The following is a 22,964-nucleotide window of genomic DNA, read 5'->3' as shown; positions in this document are numbered from 1 at the left end:
TTTATCTATCGTCATCAGAGAATATGCTTGTCTTTTGATTTTTATTATATAAAATGATCATTTGTTTTGTAAAGGTTTTCTACAATTTTCACTTACTTTACATTATTCCACACATCAAACAAAAACTTCCCCTACAGACTGTTTCTGCCAAACCGTTGGTAGCTTCGGACCGTTACAGTTGAGAGTTTGAAGGAAAGCATATTAACTAACAATTTGAAACCAGTTTATGGGGTAAGTTTCATGAAGATTGAACCAGTCGTCTGGCAGGAGTTCAGGAATAAACATACAGATATACATACGGTACGATCATTGCAGTATAAGATGATACATAAAAACACAGCTGTAAGAATGCAAAGACAAAACATAAAATAAAATAAAAATGACAGAGCAGGTCTGAGCTTTGCTAAAAGTAGAATTTTTATCTTACATTTGACATTTTGATAAAGCAAGAGAAAAAGAAAAGTTGTTCACCAGAGATTCACAGTGGTTGAGGACAATTGATTAAGGATTTCTCAAAAACATGTCCACACAATCAAAGGAGCTTACAAAGAAAAGCGTCTGGACTTCTTTAAGTTGCTTGAAGACGTTTCACCTCTTATTCAAGAAGCTTCTTCAGTTCTCCTTTGACTACGATGACCTGGATGACTGAGAACCTTCACAGACATGTCCACACAATCATTACTAGTTTCCCTGTGATGACATTAAATGCTATGAAAAAGCTTCCAAAATGTGGTTAAAGTAGGAGAAAAAAGGCACAAAAAAACCAATTATATATTAATAACTTGTGATCCTTACAGGGCGATAGTGTGTTTCCTCACTCTGGTCATATGTTATGTCCCTAATGTGGCCTTGAGTGGTAAACAGTTTAAAACTTTTTTCCTTCTGATTGTTTTGCTTTTCAGAGATGAAATAATCCAGTAATTTATGAAGCGTTTTCTTTCTTATCCTTTTCCCCTTTTTCTACCAAGCTTCTTTGAGGCATTGACCTTAGGTTTGTGAACACTAAGTTACAGTGGCAGTACTAACTGTGTGACATTAGGAATATCAACCATAACCATGACCCAAATTTTAGCCCAGCTTTACCAGATCAGCAGACCAGTTTTTATTCCACTGAAATCTGTGACATTCAAGAAGCTTCTTCATTAGTCTGTTAAAGTGATGATGTTGGGCTAACTTTTGTGTTAACTCATTTTTTATGTTCATTTTCTCACAGAAGTTTGCCAGTAAGATTCAGTCATGTGACCCGCACAAACACCACAGTTGCACTCACACCACAGTCACCGCTTTGACAGCTTCTATTCTGAAGCATCATCTACACCTCACTTCTATGGAAGAGAAACAATGACTTCAGTATTATTTAGAAAAGGAATACAAATATTTAATATAATATTTCAAGTATATGCCAACATGAAAAATTTTTTATTTATACAAAAAAATGTTAAGGTATAATTATAAATATTATGAGACTAGTAAACACATCCAAGCCTTTCATTCATTTAATTTGCAGTGATTTCATTTGTGCATGAGGTCATGTTTGTTTGTTTTTCTTCAGCAGAGACAGATATCTTCCTGTGTTTGATCTTTGAAGTATAACAGAAGTGACCCAGGATGTAATTCACCACATCCCAACAGATTGAAGACCCAAGTACAGCAACAAGGATGGGATTCAAACCCACGTGTGCAGCGCACAATAGACTAGTAGTCCGTCACCACAATCATCCCGTAGGGAAATCCCAAAAAGTTGATCTTGTTAAACTGGACAAAGGTTGGGAGATGCTCTCAATGTAGCTTTCCTCAACCTTATAAACAGGACATTTGCATAATGACTGAAACATTGATCAATTGCTCAAGCTGTATTAATATATATTTAATGACACTACAGAGAATGAATTGTATGTAATAAATCAAATGTAGACGAAAACATCCCAGTTAAAAAAAACAATGTCAAATAGGACTATGGCATGAAATAGTCCATTCAAATGTTGCTTTTCTGATAGCTGATATTTCTTGATTGGGTCACTGTATAAAATAGGCAGGGAAAATCTATGAGATAATAACCTAATAATCACATCAGATATTAGAGATTTGGCTTTTCTGACACATACTGACTGTATTCCTCACAGGAGGAGAGAGCAGAAGAGATGATGAGTACAGCACATGGATGAGAAAAAAAAAGAAGGGTGAAGAGAAGGCAAACATCCAAAGGACAGCACACTTTCAAAGTGACCATTATGGCACAATAGAACCAGAAGCTTTGAGACCATCGCTGGTATAAGAAAAAAATAAAAACAAACCTAAATACTGGCAACACAAACTCTCTTATGTAACTACTTCATAAACATGAAGGTTTCAGTTTTTTTCAGCGGACGACAAAAAATACTTTTAATTGCAATCAGAACTCACAGCAGTCCAATTAGAAATTCCAACAGTGAGTGGAGCAAGTGCCTTTCAGCCACTGCACAACCACCGGCTTTAGTTAAACCCATTTGCTCTGCAAACATAGACACTATTCTTGGTGTGGTTCCCACATATGCTGTGGAAAATATTTTTCCACATATTGCATCATATATAGCTGAAAAAGCTCGTGAACGATATACATCTGTGCAGCCATCGGCTCAGACAGAAAAAAATGTCAGAAGCAACGATGATGATGAACTGATCTATGAGAGTCATGGACCCAGTTCCATTGGTTTGCACTCTTGCAGTGAAATGGCGCAAGAGAAACCTGAGCACAGAACAAAGGATTCTGCCATTTCAGAGCTCAAGCTTTCTCCCTGTGCACCCCCACAGCTAACTGTAAGAAGTATTTATGCCCTAAATAAGAGAGAATGGCTAAATATTGAATTCCTGGGTTCAGAGAAGACCAAACCTTTTGACAGCATGGGTCAAGCAAGAATGGAATCAATTTACTGGGCCCAGGAAAAAACTGTCACTGTTGTTTCTACTAGTAGAACAACAACTGACATGACATGTCTCCACTGAACATACAAAATACACGCTACTGATCTCAGGTATTCTCATGATAAGGTGGGGCCAGGTTTCACAATGAACTCACCCGAAACTCTGGCTGATTGGGACCCACACCCAGTTTCACACCTTGGCTCAGAGGATCATCAGGGGGTCCTTTTGTCCCTCTGTGGGGGGATACTCCCACTAGGTTTATATCTGGGACTCTCCACCATTTGACCTTAGAACTGAAGAAGCTTCTCGGATGGGAGGTGAAACGTCTTCAAGTAACTTAAAGAAGTCCAGACGCTTTTCTTTGCAAGCTCCTTTGACTGTATATGGAGTAGGAAAACAGGCTGTTCATAACATGTCAAGCTATTAAAAGTTATTTCTAGTTCATAGCTTTTAAAATTTCATGGAAATGTTTGCAGTTTTGGCAATAAGAAATTGTATTTTCACATTTTTAAAAAGCAATTAAATGTTTATAGACTTCAGTTCAGCATTCAATACAATCCACCCCTCACAACTCATCAGGAAACTGACAGACCTGGGCATCAGTTCCCTCATCTGCAAATGGTTACTGGACTTCCTGACCAACCGCCCCCAACATGTCCGGCTGGATAACCGCTGCTCATCTACAATCACGATGAACACCGGTGTACCACAAGGCTGTGTGATGAGCCCTTTCCTCTACTCCCTCTTCACCCACGACTGCAGACCTGCTGATGGTTCCAACACCATCATTAAGTTTGCAGATGACACCACGGTGATTGGCCTCATCAGTGACAACGATGAGGCCGCCTACAGGGAGGAGGTGGATCGTCTGGCTGAGTGGTGCGACACAAACAACCTGCTGCTTAACACCGAGAAGACCAAGGAGCTCATAGTGGACTACAGGAGGAATGCTGACCCACATCCACCCATCCACATTAAGGGGACGGCTGTGGAGCGTGTGAGCAGCTTCAAGTTCCTGGGAGTCCACATCTCCGAGGATCTCACCTGGACGACCAACTGCTCCAAGCTGGTCAAGAAGGCTCACCAGCACCTCTTCTTCTTGAGGACTCTGAGGAAGAACCACCTGTCCTCAGACATCCTGGTGAACTTCTATCGTTGCACCATCGAGAGCATCCTGACCAACTGTATAACAGTCTGGTACGGGAACTGCTCTGCCTCGGACCGGAAGGCGTTGCAGAGGGTCGTGAAAACTGCCCAGTGCATCGCCGGAGCACCACTTCCTGCCATAAAAGACATCTACAGGAAGCGGTGTCTGAAAAGGGCTGGGAAAATAAATGAATGAATGAATAAATCTAAACTGATGTTATTTGGAAATAGTAGTTTAAATACAAATGCAAAGATTCAAATAAATGGTGTTGATATTGAAAGAGTCAGTGAAAATAAATTTCTGGGGGTAATAATAGATGAAAAACTTAACTGGAGAGCTCACGTAAGATATATTCATTCCAAAGTATCACGAAGCATTGCAGTACTAAACAAGGCAAAACAGGTATTCGACAGAACATCACTTCATATTCTCTACTGTTCACTGGTTTCACCATACTTAAGCTATTGTGCAGAGGTCTGGGGCAATAACTATAAAACCACATTACATTCACTTTTTACTCTTCAAAAGAAAGCAATTCGAATCATCCACAATGCAGGTTATAGGGAACATACAAACTCACTATTTTTGCAGTCTGAAATATTGAAACTTGACGATATAGTGAAATTCCAAACAGCACAAATTCTATTCAAAGCAAAAAATAAAGAACTGCCAGGTAATATTCAGAGTATGTTTTTTTTGAAAGAAGGAAGTTATAATTTAAGGGGTTTTTGTAACTTCAAAACAATGAAGGTACGTACTACAAGAAAAGGCTTTTGTGTTTCTGTTCACGGAGTGAAACTATGGAACAAACTGAATATGGAATTAAAGCAATGTCCAAACATAAAACTGTTCAAAAAGAGTTATAAAAATACGATCTTCTCGATCTATAAAGAAAAGGAAAATATTTAAATTAAGTGAATGTCTCTATTTAAAAACAAACAAACAAAAAATTCATGATGTGATATTATAGTATATAGTATATCAGAAATCTGTTCACTATTTTTATTACAAATTATATCAGTAAGGAAGCTGACTAAATATTCACTGATAATTTATGGGACAGGGGTGGGATTAAATAAGTGTATACTTCTTCCCACTCCCTTTCAACATGTAAATTAATCAGAATGTTTTTTGTATGTAATTTGTATAGTATTTTTTTTCTCTCTTATTTCTTTTCTAAATGTACTTGTATATTGTTCACATGTTGAAATAAATTACCAATCAATCAATCAATCAATCAAAATCATCAAAGACCCCAGTCACCCATCACATGGACTCTTCACCCTCCTGCCCTCTGGGAGGCGCCACAGGAGCCTCCGGACTAAGACCACCAGGTACCGGAACAGCTTCTTCCCCACAGCTGTCAGACTCCTGAACTCTGCCTCCTGACATCTGACCCACGTTAAAACATGGACTGAACATACACACACCCACAATGGACAACTGTACCCTCAAACACACAATAATAACACGGACTGAACCACCACTCACAACCACTAGCACTTTATATAGCCTCTGTAGAAACTATCTACACCCTCACTTATCTTAACTGCACTACTGTATAGCTCTGTGTAAATAATCATTCTGTACATTCGATAATCTTTAATCCTACAACTGTTTACAACTTGCATAGTTCCCATTTCTGTATAACTGTATATCTCAGATTTCTTTAAAGTTATTTATTTCATATTCTGTATAGTTTTTCATATTTATATCCTGTTCATAGCCTGTACATAGCTTGTACTCACTACAGCCTGTACATACTTATAGTTATAGAATATTTACAACATACTTCATACCGTGTACATTATAACATAATAGACCCATTTCTGTAATATACTTACATATCTATATTATTGCTAATATATATTGTAATATATCTATATCACTAAGCACTTCTGGATGGATGCAAACTGCATTTCGTTGCCCTGTACCTGTGCATGTGCAATGACAATAAAGTTGAATTCTATTCTATTCTATTCTAAATGCCTGCATTCTTACTCAGGGAGTAGTACTGGAGAAATCCTCAATTAAAAGCAAGCAATATATAATTTATACATGTATAATAAATATAAATTTAGCTTTGACACACATACTTAGTTCGTTTTTTCTGGTTGCATTACTGTTGATCTGATCCTGAAAACCAACTTAAACCACAGTGTTACAGTAAAATAAATATAATAAATATAGAATAAATATAAATGGTGCTTAGGTATATTGAGTTTATTAGAATTTCCTTTTAATTAATATATCCAACTATTACTTGTGTGATTTACTTGCAGTTTACTACCTTTATTTGATAGGTATGGCTAGTTTGGCTGTTATGCAATGTCATTTGATTGGCGTGTTATGCGTCCAATAAAGCACTCTCAATTCAACGCAATCCAGCCAATGGACGGATTGTGGGGGCGGGGCTTTGTTGACGCCAGAAATGTCCAGGCCAGGTGCGTTGAGTCATTTCCCACAAACATAGACTCAGGTATACGAAACAGCAGAGTTGGTTGTTTTAATTTAAAGAATATGGGGTGAATAGAAAGGATAGAGTGGAAGCTTCGTAGTGCCTGGTTGTACTTAAGCAGAAAACGTTAGAAGAAGTCAGCGGTGTTCAGAGCACGAAATGAGTGGTAGGTATTTATTTACGCGTCTTTATTTTCTCAGACACCATATTGCAAAAAATATCCAAATTTAGCACTGACGTTTTAGATACTATAGAAGCTGGATTAAATTAAGACGCAGAGCACGTTTATTACACGTTTTCTCATTTGAATATTTATATGCTAAACTTAAATTTGGCCGTTTGACGTAACTTTTGACGTTATTTAGCGTCGCTGTCCTTGGTCCTGAAGCTCAGTGAGGCGCTCAGGGGGAACCCCAAGATGGTAACTCTTAGTGACATGTAACCATGGCATCAGCACCATGTGACTTCGTGACTCTTAAGTGGGTCAGACAGGACTTAAATAAACCAGTTAAATCCTATTTCTTACCTCACCTTCTGCAGCAAGAATAGCTAAGAGTGAACCTTTCCTGAGCTGATTTGGAAAGAATTTGGTAGCTCCATATGTTCGACAGGTTTTTGTTTATTTGTTTCTTTTACATCCAAATGCATTATGGTGTATTCATATGATGTGCAAGTTTTTATTCATGCATCCAATATTGATTTGGTTCTGAGACTCAGACAGGTGAGAACAATGCAACATGGGCAGGAATGGGCCAGAGTGTGACTCCAGGAAGCAAAAGAGTCACTTATCATGTGGGAAAACAGCCAACCTCAGTGAGTAAAATCCAGTTTACACCACTGCACATTCGAGTGATTTGAAGTTCTCTTAAATGTGAGTATAATGCAGTATCACCATGCAGGGAATACAAGACAATCCGTCTGCTCTGTGCTCCTGTAGAGTCCTCTGCGTGGAGCTGAGAGTGTGTGAAAGGAGACCCCGCCAGCCTCCATGGCTCAGTCGTCAGACCCATCCCGCAGAGAGAAGACCCCAGGGACCCAAGGGTCACACACAGCTACGCGCAACCTCTTACGGAAGAAGGAGCAGCGCCGGCGTGGAATCCGATCCTCCTCACCAATGGGTCGGGTCATCCTCATCAACTCTCCTGTGGATGGTAAGGAGCAGTCAAGCTGGCTGCTGGTGTAGTGCAGTTTGTAACACTCCTGATGACTAAACAGTGATTCCTTCTAATTTATTAGTCATAGAGAGCGGACAAATAGTTTTAGCATTCTGTTATCAATACATTAAACCAAGCATAAGTCTCACAACATGAATCCACAACACTTTTATACTCAAGCTTACAATCACAAGAATTAAATTCTGTGGACAAATGCACAGGCACTGCAGATTAGGTTTAATATTTGGGGCTATTGTGCTTCTGTAACATGTCTTCTTTTATACTAAGAGAAAGAAAAAGGTCTTGATTTTTCTGCATGTTGTAATGCAAGATGCTAATTTATGCTAATTGGAGTATGTTTAATGAGATAATGCAGCATTTTTAAACATAAAAGCAGACCTGGAATGAAAAATTTTATTTCTGAAAACTGGCCAAAAATGTTTTTAATTACAAACTCCGTAGATACTTGACCCCGTTGAAATATTCACCACAATCACCAACAACTTTTGACTTTAAACACTTTAGGTGGTGATGATAGCGAGGACCTCCACACAATCACAGTGGATAAGTGTGTGGACGGCAAGCTTGGATTCAGTGTGCGTGGAGGCTCAGAACATGGTCTCAGCATCTTTGTCAGTAAGGTAGAGGACAACAGTGCAGCAGGTAAGATTAATTTAGTCTCTGTGGAAATAAATAGATGTAGCCAGAGATGTGAGAGTGCACAGAATAAACATTTGCTGTGTTTGTTACTCACAGTATTTTATTTGTGTGCTTGTTTTCAGAGGCAGCAGGCCTGCTCGTAGGTGACAAACTGGTGGAGGTGAATGGCATCAGCCTGGAGAGCATCACCATGAGCAGTGCTGTGAAGGTGCTGACGGGCAACAACAGGCTAAGGATGGTGGTGAGACGTGTTGGCAAAGTCCCTGGTATCCGCTACTCCAAGGAGAAAACTACCTGGTAATAAAGCAGTATTCCTATTCATGTTTATTCCCCAAAAATTATTTTTAAAAAATCTGTCAGATTTTTTTCCCTGTAGTGATCAGCAGTGAGGTGTGCTGTTACTTTTTTAGGGTGGACCTGATTCACAGGCGTATGGTGGTGGAGGAGAGTGGACGGACGCCTTCTGAGGCCAGCTCAGGCAGCGCCCTGCAAAGGATTGTCCACCTTTACACCACCTCTGATGACTACTGCCTGGGTTTCAACATCCGTGGGGGACAGGAGTTTGGTCTGGGCATCTATGTCTCCAAGTACGTACACCTGCTAGAGAAAGAAAGAAAGAAGCATGTTCATAAAATTTAAATGGAATTAAAAAGGGAAGAAGGAAGTTTGAAACATGCCTGAATGCCCAACTTTTGACATGCACTCCTCTCATAGCGTAATTTTTTTGTATGTTTTTCTTTCTGTTTATTTAGTCAATAAAAAAAATCTCTGCCACTAATATATCGCTGCAATAAACAATAAGTTTTTATTGTTGACTCATCTGAGGATCATTTTCTTCTAAAATGTACAAGTAATGACGTAGAACTACTCAGAATGTTTCAGAGTCTTGCTTTTTGTTAAACCAACAGCTCCAAATCCAAACAGCAGCTGATACGCATTTGGTATTTGAGCTTCAAAATACTGACACAGTTCATCATTTAAGCCCTTGCTTGTCTTATTGTCCCAGATTGGATCCTGGTGGTCTGGCTGAGCAAAACGGAATTAAGATGGGGGACCAGATTCTGGCTGCCAATGGAGTGAGCTTTGAGGACATCAGCCACAGCAGTGCTGTTGAGGTCCTGAAGAGTCACACACATGTTATGCTGACCATCAAGGTGAGGGTGGTGATGTATGACATAAATTGCAGAATACATTGCTTGTTAAATGCAAAGAACGTCATAGCCTCTAGAAAATGTTTCGGTTTTTAATCTGGTACACAAACAGTTAATATAATTCTAAAAATATATAATTAGATTAACTACATAATTATAGTTAATATAATTATATAGTTCTAATTTTATATAATTATAAAATTATACTAACTGTCACACCAAAGCCAGTGATTCTAAGTCTTAAATTGACACTGATAACCCAGGGTGAACCCTGAAGTTACCAGGATAAGATGAAAATCTTGCTTCATAGTGGCTTAATTTGGGAAACTGAGGCTTCAGAAAGCAGAGGTGTGGACTCGAGTCACATGACTTGGACTCGAGTCAGACTCGAGTCATTAATTTTATGACTTTAGACTTGACTTGAAAAAATGTTCTAAGACTTGTGACTTGACTTGGACTTTTACACCAATGACTTGGGACTTGAATTGGACTTGAACCGGTTTACTTGAAAAGACTTGATATTTTACCCCAAATATAAAATTTAACATGCATATTATATAGAGATTGAAAATGTGACGTCATTCACGGGTAGAACCGCAAAGGATTCTGGGAACTCGTGGCAAGCGGTACTAGCGCACGCAGGCTTTCAATTAAAATCAGTTATACAGCGATAAAAAGAAACACAAAAATGTCAAGAAGCTGTTGTATTATTAACTGCAATAGCCGGTCGCATGACAGCCACGGGAAGCCGACGGGTAAAGAGATCGGTTGTTATCGGATTACGTCGTTGAAGAGAAATTGTTCGAGCCATGTTTCCGAAGTAACAAAGACGCGACGGGTGGCCTGGATTGCAGCCATTCAAAGATCAAATATAACGTCCCAGAACACTCCAGCTCACAGGTTAGTCTGCTCCAAGCATTTACACGAAGGTCAGTGTTTTTTAGTAGTTAATACGTCATTTTCATAACATAATTGGTGATATAGGTTACAAGCAAGTCTGGCGCTGAACAGAAATTGTGGCGCTATGCTCCTTTATTTATTGTGCATAAATAGTGAATTGTCCTGACACAATATTGCGTTTCGCTTATGTTATTATGGTACATTGACAAAAACATATACGTTTATTCACAGGATAAAACAGTTTTTTTTGTATCACTAATTGCCCAGTACGATTACAGCATACAATATTATTGTCACTGCTACATTTCTGTGATGAACCAGAAATTATTTCCACTACTAATTAATTACCGTTGAGCTCAAAGGTTATATTAATAAACGGTTAAGGAATGTGTATTTATGACGACGATTTGTGAGATTGGTAAACTTATGATACGTACGATGGTCTTTCGTTCTACACGGTGCATTTCAAGGTCCTGCACCCATCCGTCGGTAAACTGTACCTGGACTTGTTGCAGTGACCGGAAGTTACTAAACTTCATGAGTGTATGCACTCACTCCAAGAACCGTATGATTATTAATATGCGTATAAATAAAGAAGCTATTTTGTGCAAAGATGTCAACTGTAAGAATGCTGTGCATAAACATTTACTCTGCTCCATGTATGATGATATAGTGACTGCTCTGTATAAAAGTGGCACACTGCTTGATAAACAATATAAGCATAAGGAACCTAACATCAGACCTGGCTGGAAAGAACATGTATCCATGTACCATGATGAAGCTCGCATAGCTTATAAATGTTGGGCCATGGCTGGAAGACCTAAACAAGGCCCAGAATTTGAACAGAAAAAATGTGCGAATGCCAGATATAAGTACGCTGTTCGCTTTATAACTAAAAATGAGCAAATGCTAAGAGCAGATTCTTTGGCCAGGAAAATGCTGTGTAATAATACGGCAGATTTTTGGAAAGAGGTGAAAGCTCTTAATAACTGTAAACCATCTCTACCATCAACTGTTGAAGGTGTTTCTGGGGCAGATAACATTGCAGCATTATGGAGACAGCATTACAGTGCGTTGTTTAACTGTATAAAAAGTGAACCATATGAGGACAATCTTGACATGAGTAATGACACAATAAGTGTAAGGACACATGAAGTATATGAAGCCATTCATAGGTTGTCTGATAATAAATCCTCTGGTTTGGATCACATCACTGCAGAACATTTAAAACATGCTAGTGTAAGGCTAGCTCCTCTTTTAGCACTCTGTTTCACTGGGTTTATGATTCATGGCATATTACCAGACTCAATGCTGTGTATTTTACTGGTACCAGTTATGAAGGACAAAGCTGCAAAAGTGAGCTGCTTGGAAAATTACAGGCCAATTGCACTAGCCAGTATTTTATCTAAGGTGTTAGAAAGAATCTTGTTTGACAGAGTTAGTGTGTTCATCTCTTCTCTGGATAATCAGTTTGGCTTCAAAGCACGGCACTGACATGTGCATATATGCACTCAAGGAAATAGTTTGTACAGGGCTAAAAATTCATCTGTCCTCATGTCTTTCATTGATGCCTCTAAGGCTTTTGATCGAGTGAACCACAGAAAACTTTTTGATAAAATGAAGAGATGGGGAGTTCCTCAATACATCGTGAGGATTCTCTCTTACTGGTACGCTCATCAGAACATGCAGGTTAAATGGGGAAGCAGTATTTCTGCCCCCTTTGGTGTCAGCAATGGTGTCAGACAGGGTGGGATTTTGTCTCCAATTTTATTTAATTTGTATGTTGATGATTTGTCCATAAAACTGAGAGCCTGTAACACTGGGTGTATATTAGGTAAAGCACTGATAAATCATCTTATGTATGCAGATGACCTGGTTGTTTTTAGTCCAAGCAGTGCTGGGTTACAGGATCTTCTTAATGTCTGTACTGAATATGGTGTGCAATATGACATTGAGTACAATGCTGCTAAAAGTGCTGTTTTGATATGTAGAACCAAGCAGGATAAACAGCTAAATTTCCCTTTGTTTAAACTGGCACAAAAAACTCTTGAAGTTCATAAAAAGGTGAAATACCTCGGTCACTTTATTACTGAGCAAATGAATGATGATGATGACATATACAGACAACGGTGTAAGCTCTATGTGCAGGCAAATACTATTGCACGCAAATTCAGCTTTTGTTCACTTCCAGTTAAAGTGGCTTTGTTTAAAGCGTATTGCACACCGCTATATACTGCCCCCTTGTGGTCATCCTACAAACAATGTAGCATGCAGAAGCTGCATGTTGCATATAATGATGCGATGAGAATCCTTTGCAGGATACCTAGAAGTGGTAGTGCCAGCCAGATGTTTGTAGCTGTGGGTGTTTGGACTTTTAAAGCACTTTTAAGGAAGCTAATGTTCAATTTTAGAGAACGACTGGATGGTTCGAGTAACAGTATAATTTTAGCACTCACAGATCCGACAGTGAGTGGTTCCCGTTACTCATCCAGTCTCAGAAAGCACTGGTTAAAGTGTTTGTGTATTTATTGATTTATTTTAAGTAATTGTGTTTTATGTATATTATGGTTTTATGTTTTTACAAATGTTTTAGATACTTATTTATATACATATATATATTTAATGGTATACCTTGTGTTGGGGGGGGGGGGGTGGGGGGGGGAGTGTTGTGTGTGTGTGTGTGTTTTTTTTTTTTTTTTGTCTTGTTTTTATGGACATGAAGTCTGCCAATTAAGATTGAATTGAATTATAAAGATCCATTAGAGTGTTCATCATATCGTCCTATATCTCTCTTAAATGTAGATTTAAAAATACTGTCAAAAACACTTGCTCTCAGGCTAGAGCAACATCTACCATTGTTAATTTCTCCAGATCAGACAGGTTTCGTGAAGGGTAGGCATGGTTTTTTCAACCTGCGCAGGTTTTTGAACATATTACACACCAAGTCAACTACAACCCCTGAAATTGCCTTATTACTCGATGCTGAGAAGGCATTTGACCGGGTGGAGTGGGATTATCTGTTTTATACTCTGCATAAATTTGGATTTGGCCCTAATTTCATTTCATGGATTCAGTTACTTTACTCCTCACCTATGGCACGTGTTAGAACAAATTCGTTATTCTCTTCTTATTTCCCACTTCTCCGTGGTACGAGACAAGGTTGTCCCTTATCCCCTCTTCTTTTTGCATTATCAATTGAACCACTGGCGATTAAACTGCGAGCTGACAGTTGCATTAAGGGCATCTTCAGAGGTGACCAGGAGCACAAAATATCCTTATATGCTGACGACCTCCTGCTGTATATGTCAGAGCCTTTATGCTCTCTTCCCCGTGCTCTTGCCATTTTTGAATGTTTTGGTAATATTTCAGGTTACAAGTTAAATCTGCATAAAAGTGAACTTCTCTGTGTCAACTCTATAGCCAGAAAGATTTCATTTTCAGGTTTTCAATTTAGCGTTAAATCAGGGTATGTGACCTATCTGGGGGTTAAGGTTACCCACTCATACAAAGATCTTTATGAAAGAAACTTTGTCCCGCTGCTTAAAAATACTGAGACAGATCTTCAGAGGTGGAACAATTTACCACTGTCATTAATTGGCCGCGTCAATTCTATCAAAATGAACATACTTCCCAAGTTCCTTTACTTATTTCAATGTATCCCATGCTACTTACCCAATAAGTATTTTATAACACTGAATAAGCATATCTCTGCATTTATTTGGAATGGCAAAAGTCCACGAATTCGTAAAGATTTCATGCAGAGGACTAGGCCAATGGGTGGATTAGCCTTGCCAAACTTTCAGTCTTATTATTGGGCAGCAAATATTCGTAATATGCTGTACTGGATGAGTAATGTTACTACAGAGACTCCAGCTTGGCTCCAAATTGAGTCATCCAATTGTGGCAAAATTTGCCTATCAGCTTTGTTGAGTTCAGCTCTCCCATTAGAACTATACACCTATAAACGTAACCCTTTGTTGTATGACTCGCTCAGAATCTGGGTGCAATGTAGGAAAAGGTTGGGGTTACACTTAATGTCAATTAAAGCACCTATCTGCTCAAACCATATGTTCCCACCCTCCATGATGGACTCTGCCTTTAAAATATGGGAAAGTAATGGCCTTAGAAATATCAAAGACCTCCTGAAGCAGTTTAATGTTCCTCGGCAACATTTTTTCCGCTATTTACAAATTCGTCACTTTGTAAAGAGTCGATTTCCTTCATTTCCGGAACTACCTGAGGAAACTTCTTTGGATAAAATTTTTAATATAAACGTTCATAAGAGAGGGGCGATTAAAGAAATCTATGCTATACTATTAGATCTTCAATCTCCTTCTCTCTTCATCCTTAAAGCACAGTGGGAGAAAGACCTTGGGATGACTATAACAGATGAGCTCTGGCAATCTTTTCTCCAGAGGGTACACTCTTCTTCGATATGTGCCAGGCATGGGCTCCTTCAATTTAAGGTCCTACACCGATTACATATCTCCAAGGAAAAGTTAGCCAAGTTCTATCCAGGAGCTGACCCTCTGTGTAACAGATGTAAAGCAGAAACAGGTTCGCTCCTTCATACCTTTTGGACATGCCCCAATCTTCATACCTATTGGGTGTCTATATTTAGCACTCTGTCAGAGATGTATAACGTTAAATATGAGCCTTCTGCTCTAACGGCTATCTTTGGGGTGATACCTCAAGACATCACTTTGCCAAAATGCTATTCGAATTCTATTGCCTTTGCTTCACTTATCGCAAGGCGCCTTATACTTTTAAGATGGAAGCCGGAAGCTCCTCCCACACATGAACAGTGGCTTGCGGAGCTCATGAGGTTTTTACATTTAGAAAAGATGAGATATACACTGGCAGGTTCAACCACCAAATTTCTTAGGGCATGGCAGCCATTCTTGATGTACATGGAAACATTTAAAATGACCACCTTATCATGACCAGATACCATATCTCTATATCGCTATCATAGCTAACTGTACGCTGAATGTCCCTTATACATTTTATTTTTCTATTTGTTTGTTGTTGTTTGTTTGTTTTTTGTTGTTTTGTAGGGGTTTCTTTGGTTTGTTTGTTTGTTTTTTCCTTCTCTATTTCTGTTATCTTTTGGGGTATTGTAAATACTGAACAGCAAACTACTGTATGTTCAATGTTTTGTTGTTAACATGCTGCTGTGACTGAAAATAAAATTTATAAAAATAAAAAAAAAGATTGAATTGAATTGAATTGAAATAAATATGCTAAGATGAGATAGCTGACTTCATCTAACTAGCAAATGTTGTCCAGGCTACGTTGGTGATACAGTTTTTTTTAATGTGTATGATATTTTTGTCATGCGATTTTAAAGCCGGTCCTACAACCGCATCCAAGAATAACATGCAGCGTATCTCAGAACTGTCGGTGAAAATTATTCTTGGAGCTAGGTTTAATTGAGCTGCATTTTAAAGAGGTGCAATTTCACAATTTGTGTATATTTTCTAAGTTCACTATTTTGTCATGTGTTGAGAAAAACACAGATTTTAAAATTACATGGTCTAATATTTACATTTAGCATAACTGCAACATTATTTTTTCGTTTGTTTTTTTTAAAGACTCGAAAGGACTTGAAATTCAAAGTTTCAGACTTGTGACTTGACTCGGACTTTTACACCAGTGACTTGAGACTCGACTCTGACTTGCCTGACATTACTTGAGACTTGACTTGAGACTTGATGATAAAGACTTGAGACTTACTTGAGACTTGCAAGACAATGACTTGGTCCCACCTCTGTCAGAAAGTTGCTGACCTGAAAAGAGGTGCCTACAGCACAGTGTATTGCTTTGAGCCCAGGCTTAAAGTAGCTATAAAGTTATGTTATGGTCTGTTTGAGATATATACTTTTGATTAAAAGATGTCAATAAACCATATGCCTAGCTGTATCCACAGCCCTGACATTGTGTTAGTAGAAGTAAAGCTGTCTCAGTTGGATGTTTGCTGCTAAATAAAATCTTAACAACTTAAAGATGCCTCGTTGTGTTCTGCAGTCGGTCTTTTTTATGGGAAGCATGCCAGCCCTTTCATTAAAGCCTCTTTCAGATGATCCGACATGTATCACCTTTCTAACCTCTTACCTGACTTTCATCTTGAATTCTCTCACAAACACAAACTACTCCAGTCGCATGGCTACGTGGTCGATATAGCAGCAGTTAGTGTGGCAGAGCCGACAGCTGGCATGCAGTCATAATATTCCTCACTCACTTAACTTGTCGGAGCTTGGGTTTCGCACTGTGAAAAATAGCCAGGCCATGTGCATTATTCACCAGGCAGCTGGGATCAGGTGCTGATCAAAGCATAGAGCCGGTGTATTGTGCAACTTTTTTGTTTGGGAGATCTTTTACTTTGGTAACTGAAACAGATCCTACAGTTAGAAACCATCCCAACTATCAAAGATTACTAGAAAGTCTGGAAAGGAAACGTGTTCGTCATGTAGGTTTTTGGGCGTGTGGTTCTCCGGTTACACTTTGTCAAATATAGTGATCCCATAAAAGTTTAACTGTTTCTACTGTATCTATTTGCATATCTGTGACCCTATCTTCACAGGAAGCAGGACGGTACCCTGCTTATAAGGAGATGGTGGCAGAATACAGATGGCTTAATAAATGTATGTATGTTTTTTTTTCTTCTAAAGTTTTCTTCTGTTCTGTTTATATCAGAGTGAATTTATCCTTTTAAATCTTTTAATCTTTCTTTATTAGTGGCCAATGGTACTCAGAAGTCTTCCTCCCAGGGCTCAGAATCCTCTTCAGCCTCTTCTCTGTCATCTGGGACTCCGGTGAGCTCTCTGAGTGGCCTGTCGCAGGTCATGTTCCCGCCTAGCCTGCCATTTGGTTCTGACATGGTGGACGTGTGCATCTCCACCGAGGACCAGAGGTCTGTGTCTGGTTTGTTTCCCCTTTAGAAGCACTCAAGCTAAAGTTCTTCTGCAGACCACACCACATGTGATGCTGATAGTTCTTATGTTCAGGTCTGAGTCAGAGCAGACAGAGACTGCCATTCAGACAGATCTACCTCTGAGATCTGGGACAGACACCACTCGCAGCCTGGGACGGACCACTCTGCTCAAAGACACGGTGATTCGTGGAGAGGAGAGCAAAGGGAAGAAATTGTCTCCCAAAACAGCCGTGCTGCTGGCTCTTAGCAGGCCAAGCCGACCCATCACCAGGTCACAGAGCCAAGTGACTGTGTCAGGTGAAAGTGAAGCAGAGTGAAATATATCAAAATGAAATGGTTAAACGGTACAGTAAATAACCTTCTGTTACTACCCCACCATAGAGATAAAGCAGAAAAAAGAGAAGAAGCAGAAAGGAAAGGACCCCGAGGAGAAGAGCACCCTGCAGCGCTCGAAGACCTTCGTTAACTTGCTTTTCAAGGGTGGACGGAAGAGAGACACTTCAAGGGGGCGTTCAAAGTCCCCATCCAAAGACAAGGCTGGGAAAGGTAACTGCCTTGCTTTTCATTGCTACAGTGACATTCACATTATATCAAACTGAAAATGAGATGTGCGGCCAGCGAAGATGCTGAAATATCTTCTGCAATTAAAACAGCAAACGAGAAATAACATGAAGCAAATAGACAGCAGATACCTGTCAAGGCTGAAAATGTCTTCATATCGCATGTGATTTGAGTCCATAGATTCAAATTTTTTGTTTGTGATGTTTCCTTTATATCAAGATATCTTCCAATTTTTCTTATTTTATTTTAAGTTTATTTTTGAAGAAATTATGTGAAATATGTTCCAATTTGTCACAGAAAGAATCGTTTTTTCCTAGATCACTTTGTTGGATCAAGCACCACCTCTAGTATAATTTCCACACACACCTCACTTTATTCTTTTTGAGTAATCCTGCTAGCAAACAGACAAACTGAAACAATCACTGGGCAGTGGAAAAAACAGGAACTTTTCAGGCATCTAATTGTTTATTTATTAGCTAATTACTTTGGTGTATGGTGAATTGTCATGGGGGAGGTCTTTATCAGCAAGAAAAGCAATAAAACTTATGAAAATACAGTTAAGAAGTACTAAGTTTAATCCCCTCTTTACATTTCCCGGTACCATCCAGTGGGCCGGATTGAAGTCTTTGGTGGTTGCCTGATTTAGACACACATACTCAATATTGATTCCACTCTGCAATGTTTTTAGATGGAGGACGGGCTGGTGAGATGCCAAATTCAGAGATGCTTGGAGTGGTGGAGGACATGGCCCGCAGGCTGCTGACTGAGGAGGAAGTGGCTGCTGTAATGAAGACGTGCAGAAGGGTAGGACGCTGAGTTAAAATCTGTAGGCATACTGAGTGTTTGTGTGTTGACCTCTGTAGTGTCCTCATCCAAGGGAGTAATAAATGCCTTTTTGTCAGATGCCGCTAAAAATGTGTAACAATGTTTTAACAAAAAACAAAACAAAACCCAGGATTCATTAATATTTTCTTAGCTGAATTTGTTTGTTTTCTCCAACTAAATTTCAAACTACCTTAGATCATGAGTGCACATATGATGAAAGTCAGGCTGTGTTTTACTGCCATCCATTCCACAGAAACACTTAGGAAAACTGGATCTTCTTCACAGTCCTCCTCAGACATGATAGTTTCAGTTAATTTTTCCATATATTTACTGTGTTTCTGATTCACTGACATACGCATGTTGGTAAGAACAAAATAGGCTGGTGTGCAGGTGTCTTTAATCCAGTGGTAAATTTGTATGTACAATTACTTTGTGTTTGTGATATTGGAACATTTCTACACAGTGATTAGTAAGTGAAGCCAAGGTGCATTTATGCTTTGATTGATGAGAGGTAACAGTCCTGTTTTAGAGACTTGCGATGTGTTAGCGTAGCTGTAGCAGTAGTCTTAGGTTTAGCAGGCAGGAGAAAAGAACATTTTATTGTTTAGGGATTTTTCATTGGCATGAAAACAGGCCAGTTTGCAACATTAACCATGCATGGTGTAAAATCACAGGATAACTGTGAAGTACTGTCTCACTGATGTCATAAGTTGGTGTGTCAGGGCAAAGATGCTAAAGGACACCTTCCCAAGCCAGCAGCTTTGACGCCCTGGGTGTGAGAATGGCCCATTTGGACAGTTTGTTTCAGTGTCCACTTGTAAATGTAAGGAAATAATAAAAGCTGCTAAATGCTTACTAAATGTATTTACTCTCTCAGTACGTAGCAGATTGTTCAGTGGAAAATCTGATACGTCAACTGCTGGTTGTGCTGGACCGACCTGAAAAGCTGCTGCTGCTTAGAGAAGTGAGGTAAGGACAGGGAAACAATGGCGTTGGAAATGTTTCCAGAGAGGCTGAAGGATTTTTCAGGATAACCATCTCAAACTGAAATCCAAATGTTGCTCATTGAGGAGCTGAAGACTAATTAAAGATGTAAGAACAATGACTCAGCGTATTTTTTGTTCATCCACGTGTCTCAGAATGCTGCTTCCTCCTTCTGATCTGAGTGTATTCAATAACATGGTGACTGCCATTGAAGCCGAGGCCTACGATATCCTCAAGTATCGCTCAGGTGTGTATGAGAATTATCTGATCATGATATTCGAGCACCATCAGAGTCAAAGTTGTTTTCTGATATTACAAACCGTATCTTTTCAGTTAGCCCAAAAATTAGCATTAACTTAACACAGTTTAGTAGGACCTCAGTAGGCCCAGAAATTCTCTGTCCTGTAAAATATGATTATTTTACTCTTTGTCTTATCACCATTTACCACCTTTCTGTAAAGTTGCATTTGTCTTATCTTTCCATTGTAGTCCGGACTCCTCCTCTTCGCTCTCCCATTTCTGGTCGAACACCAAAACGGCGCCTCATCACTCCCATCCCAGGTCAGCACCTCCACTGCTAGACCTTTTCTCGGTCTAGCTTTTCTAAGGATGAAATTCTTTTTTTTTCTTTAAGCATATTGGTGAGACATAAATCCACTCAAGGAGGGATGAAAGGACCAATGAAGTAAAACTATGTTGATGAATGTGATTTTTATATTGGAAAAGTAAAACAGTGTTTATTGGCACTATTGTTTAACCTCTTTTATTGTTATTTATGTTTGATTGAAAAGGTTTGAGATCTTTGGGGGGGTTAAATGGGCTTCCATACTTTCCATTCAACTGTGAAACATTTTCAAACCTCAGCCTGAAGTGAAAGTGTATTGAACTTGAAAATAGTTCCTGTAACAACATTTGTTCTCCTTCTAGATTACCGGGGAGGCTTTGAGCTCCACAGTGCTGAGGAGGTGGAGAAGGAGGGCCACCTGCTGGAGGAGCTGGAGAAGCTCAGCTTGACTGGGCCCCGTGTGTCCAAAGACAGGCTCCACACCTCCAGGTCCTTCACACCTCTGCTGGACATACCGGTGGATGGATACAACACAGAGTCCAGAGACCTCAGACCTCCAGCTGCCAGTCCAGTGCTCCCCAACTGGCTGCTGGCCCGCAGCACCGACTCCAGGCCGCCTCTCCAGACAGAGATCGGCACGATTCGCTCCGTCCATTTTGATGAGGTGTCGCTGCACTCTACTTCAGATAAGGGAGATACGAACTTAGAACAGGGACGGCCGCCGTTAAGAAACAGTCGCTCTAAAGGCAAAAAGGAGAAAAGTGGGGACAGGAGTAAAGAAGCCGTGTTTACGCTGCAGAGCGCTGCTCGCAGGAGTCGGCCTTTATTGTCGCAGGTGTTTGGTTCAAATCAGAAACTGGGGAGTGAACAGGTGAACGGTCATCAGGCTTCTTCTGAGGACAGGATCAATGGCAGCGACTCCAAACAGGAGTATGAGCTCCGAACTGTCAGCATCTCCAAGACCAAACAGTCTCTGGGTAAGTAACTTTATTTGATGCCACTCTCACATTCAGAATAACTTTGTACCTAGTTTCCCAAACCAAGTTAAACTGAGGCATTATAAACTTTCATGCGACTAATTACAGAATAATGGAAGTAATTTTTAGTAATGCTTCTGAGCAAGAGATGCTTGGTATACAGCCTTCTCCTTCAGCCATTTAAAAACAATTGGAAAAACAATGTGTGCAGTCTGCTCTCACATATCAAAGTGAAAATTAAAAATCATTTCAATTGCAAATGTTTATCACATATCAGAAAAATAATCCAGTGAAATGTGTTTCTAAAAAAATCTGAGGCTGGAAACAAGCTGACATGCTTGATTTTCATGTGGTAGCCTGCCCCTCGATACCCTGGCTCTCAAAACATAATGCCGAGCTGCAAGAACGCATTGTGTTGCAACAGTATGCATGGAATTGATTGATCCTGTGGAAAACACTGGAAAATACTAACTGTATGACATACATTTTTGTATTTACTTCCTATATTTAGATTAAATATGACATTGTTTATGTATGCCTCCAAGTACGCCTCTGACTTGTGCTGCTGTGATGCTGCAGGTATCAGTATATCTGGTGGGATGGAGTCAAAGGTTCAGCCGGTGGTGAAGATTGAGAAGATCTTTCCTGGAGGAGCTGCCTCCACCTGTGAAGTTCTCAAGGTAACATGACAGTACCAAGCAGAAATCTTATAGAAAGAAGACTTATCAGACCAGGCAGAAATCTTCTATTGTCCAATTTTAGTGATTGCAGCAAATTGCAGCTTCAGTTTCCTGTTCTTACCTAACAGGAGTAACATGTTGTGTGGGTTTCTGCTGCTGAAGCCCATTCATTTCTAGGTTTGCACTGAGTTGCTGCCATGTGTGATTAGCTGATTAGATATTTGCAAGCAAACAATTGAATAGGTGTACCTAATGAAGTTGCCAATGAGTGTATATAGTTCAGTGCATTTATTCTGTCAGTGTCTGACTGGATCTCCCTCTGTTTCCCAGGCTGGATTTGAGTTGGTGTCTGTGGATGCTGTTTCACTGCAAGGGGTCACCCATCAGCATGCCGTTGACATAATCCGAAAAGCCTTCAGCAATAAGGCCAAAGACCCCATGGAGTTTGTTGTCAAAGTCCCCAAAGATCTTTGAAAGGACTCTGAGATGCTTTTGTGGATTTAGAAAAAATATCCAGTGATAAGCAGCCGCCGGAATTTAACTTGGACACAGGTAAACTTTTACCAGCACACACACTGCTGAGGACTGGTATGCATTTTTTGCCATTCAAGTTAAATTTGGGAACAAGGACACAGAAACTTTCTGAACTGAAGCAAAGCTGCAGATAATATTTAAGAGAAAATGAACAAACCAAAAAGTTGTGTTTGTGTACAAATGAAATCTCTCACTTTTTCACAACCCTGGGGCCAGTGCCCGTCCAGAACATTTTTAACTTGTTTGACCAATATCCATTAGTGCATAACAGATGGAGAACTGTAGGTTATGCTCCTGAATTTTAAACTGTGCAGGATGGCAAACTTCAACTTTTGAGTGCCTTTGAAAGCCCCAGTGGACTGAATATTAATAAGAATCCACGTTAAGGTGGCTTTAAATTCAATTTTCTACCTGAAGAGGGCAGACACGGACCATTCACAATATTCCTGTGGACAGCAGCTAGCAAGAAGGATTTCTGAAAAGTTACACCAGAAAATACTAAATGTAAACAAAGAATTAAAAATGGGAGAAAA

General features: G+C 39.5%; 1 protein-coding gene across 1 annotated transcript; it reads left to right on the top strand.

The window, feature by feature from the left end:
- Nucleotides 1–6,502: 6,502 nt before the first annotated feature.
- Nucleotides 6,503–22,957, top strand: LOC308390659 (PDZ domain-containing protein 7-like). The gene is made up of 18 exons (XM_080872886.1): nt 6,503–6,672; nt 7,218–7,319; nt 7,444–7,657; nt 8,186–8,323; nt 8,443–8,617; nt 8,731–8,907; nt 9,327–9,474; nt 16,955–17,015; nt 17,110–17,284; nt 17,379–17,602; nt 17,687–17,851; nt 18,555–18,670; nt 19,569–19,660; nt 19,831–19,922; nt 20,165–20,236; nt 20,603–21,217; nt 21,797–21,897; nt 22,228–22,957. The coding sequence occupies exons 3-18, from the start codon at nt 7,495–7,497 to the stop codon at nt 22,369–22,371; spliced, it is 2,658 nt and encodes an 885-aa protein (XP_080729012.1). The 5' UTR covers nt 6,503–6,672; nt 7,218–7,319; nt 7,444–7,494; the 3' UTR covers nt 22,372–22,957.
- Nucleotides 22,958–22,964: the final 7 nt, after the last annotated feature.

This window comes from Rhamphochromis sp. 'chilingali' (genome assembly GCF_963969265.1).
Source record: "Rhamphochromis sp. 'chilingali' genome assembly, chromosome: 22".
In the NCBI taxonomy this organism is placed as follows: Eukaryota; Metazoa; Chordata; class Actinopteri; order Cichliformes; family Cichlidae; genus Rhamphochromis; species Rhamphochromis sp. 'chilingali'.
The sequence above is the reverse complement of the archived record's forward strand: the minus strand, read 5'-3'. Positions and strand labels throughout refer to the sequence as shown.

Bases quoted from the DNA above. Each gene is read 5' to 3' on its own strand.
- LOC308390659 (XM_080872886.1), top strand. From the start codon at position 7,495: ATGGCTCAGTCGTCAGACCCATCCCGCAGAGAGAAGACCCCAGGGACC. The intron at 19,923-20,164 runs GTGTGTATGAGA...TTTCCATTGTAG, and splicing joins TATCCTCAAGTATCGCTCAG to TCCGGACTCCTCCTCTTCGC. The intron at 20,237-20,602 runs GTCAGCACCTCC...TTCTCCTTCTAG, and splicing joins CCTCATCACTCCCATCCCAG to ATTACCGGGGAGGCTTTGAG.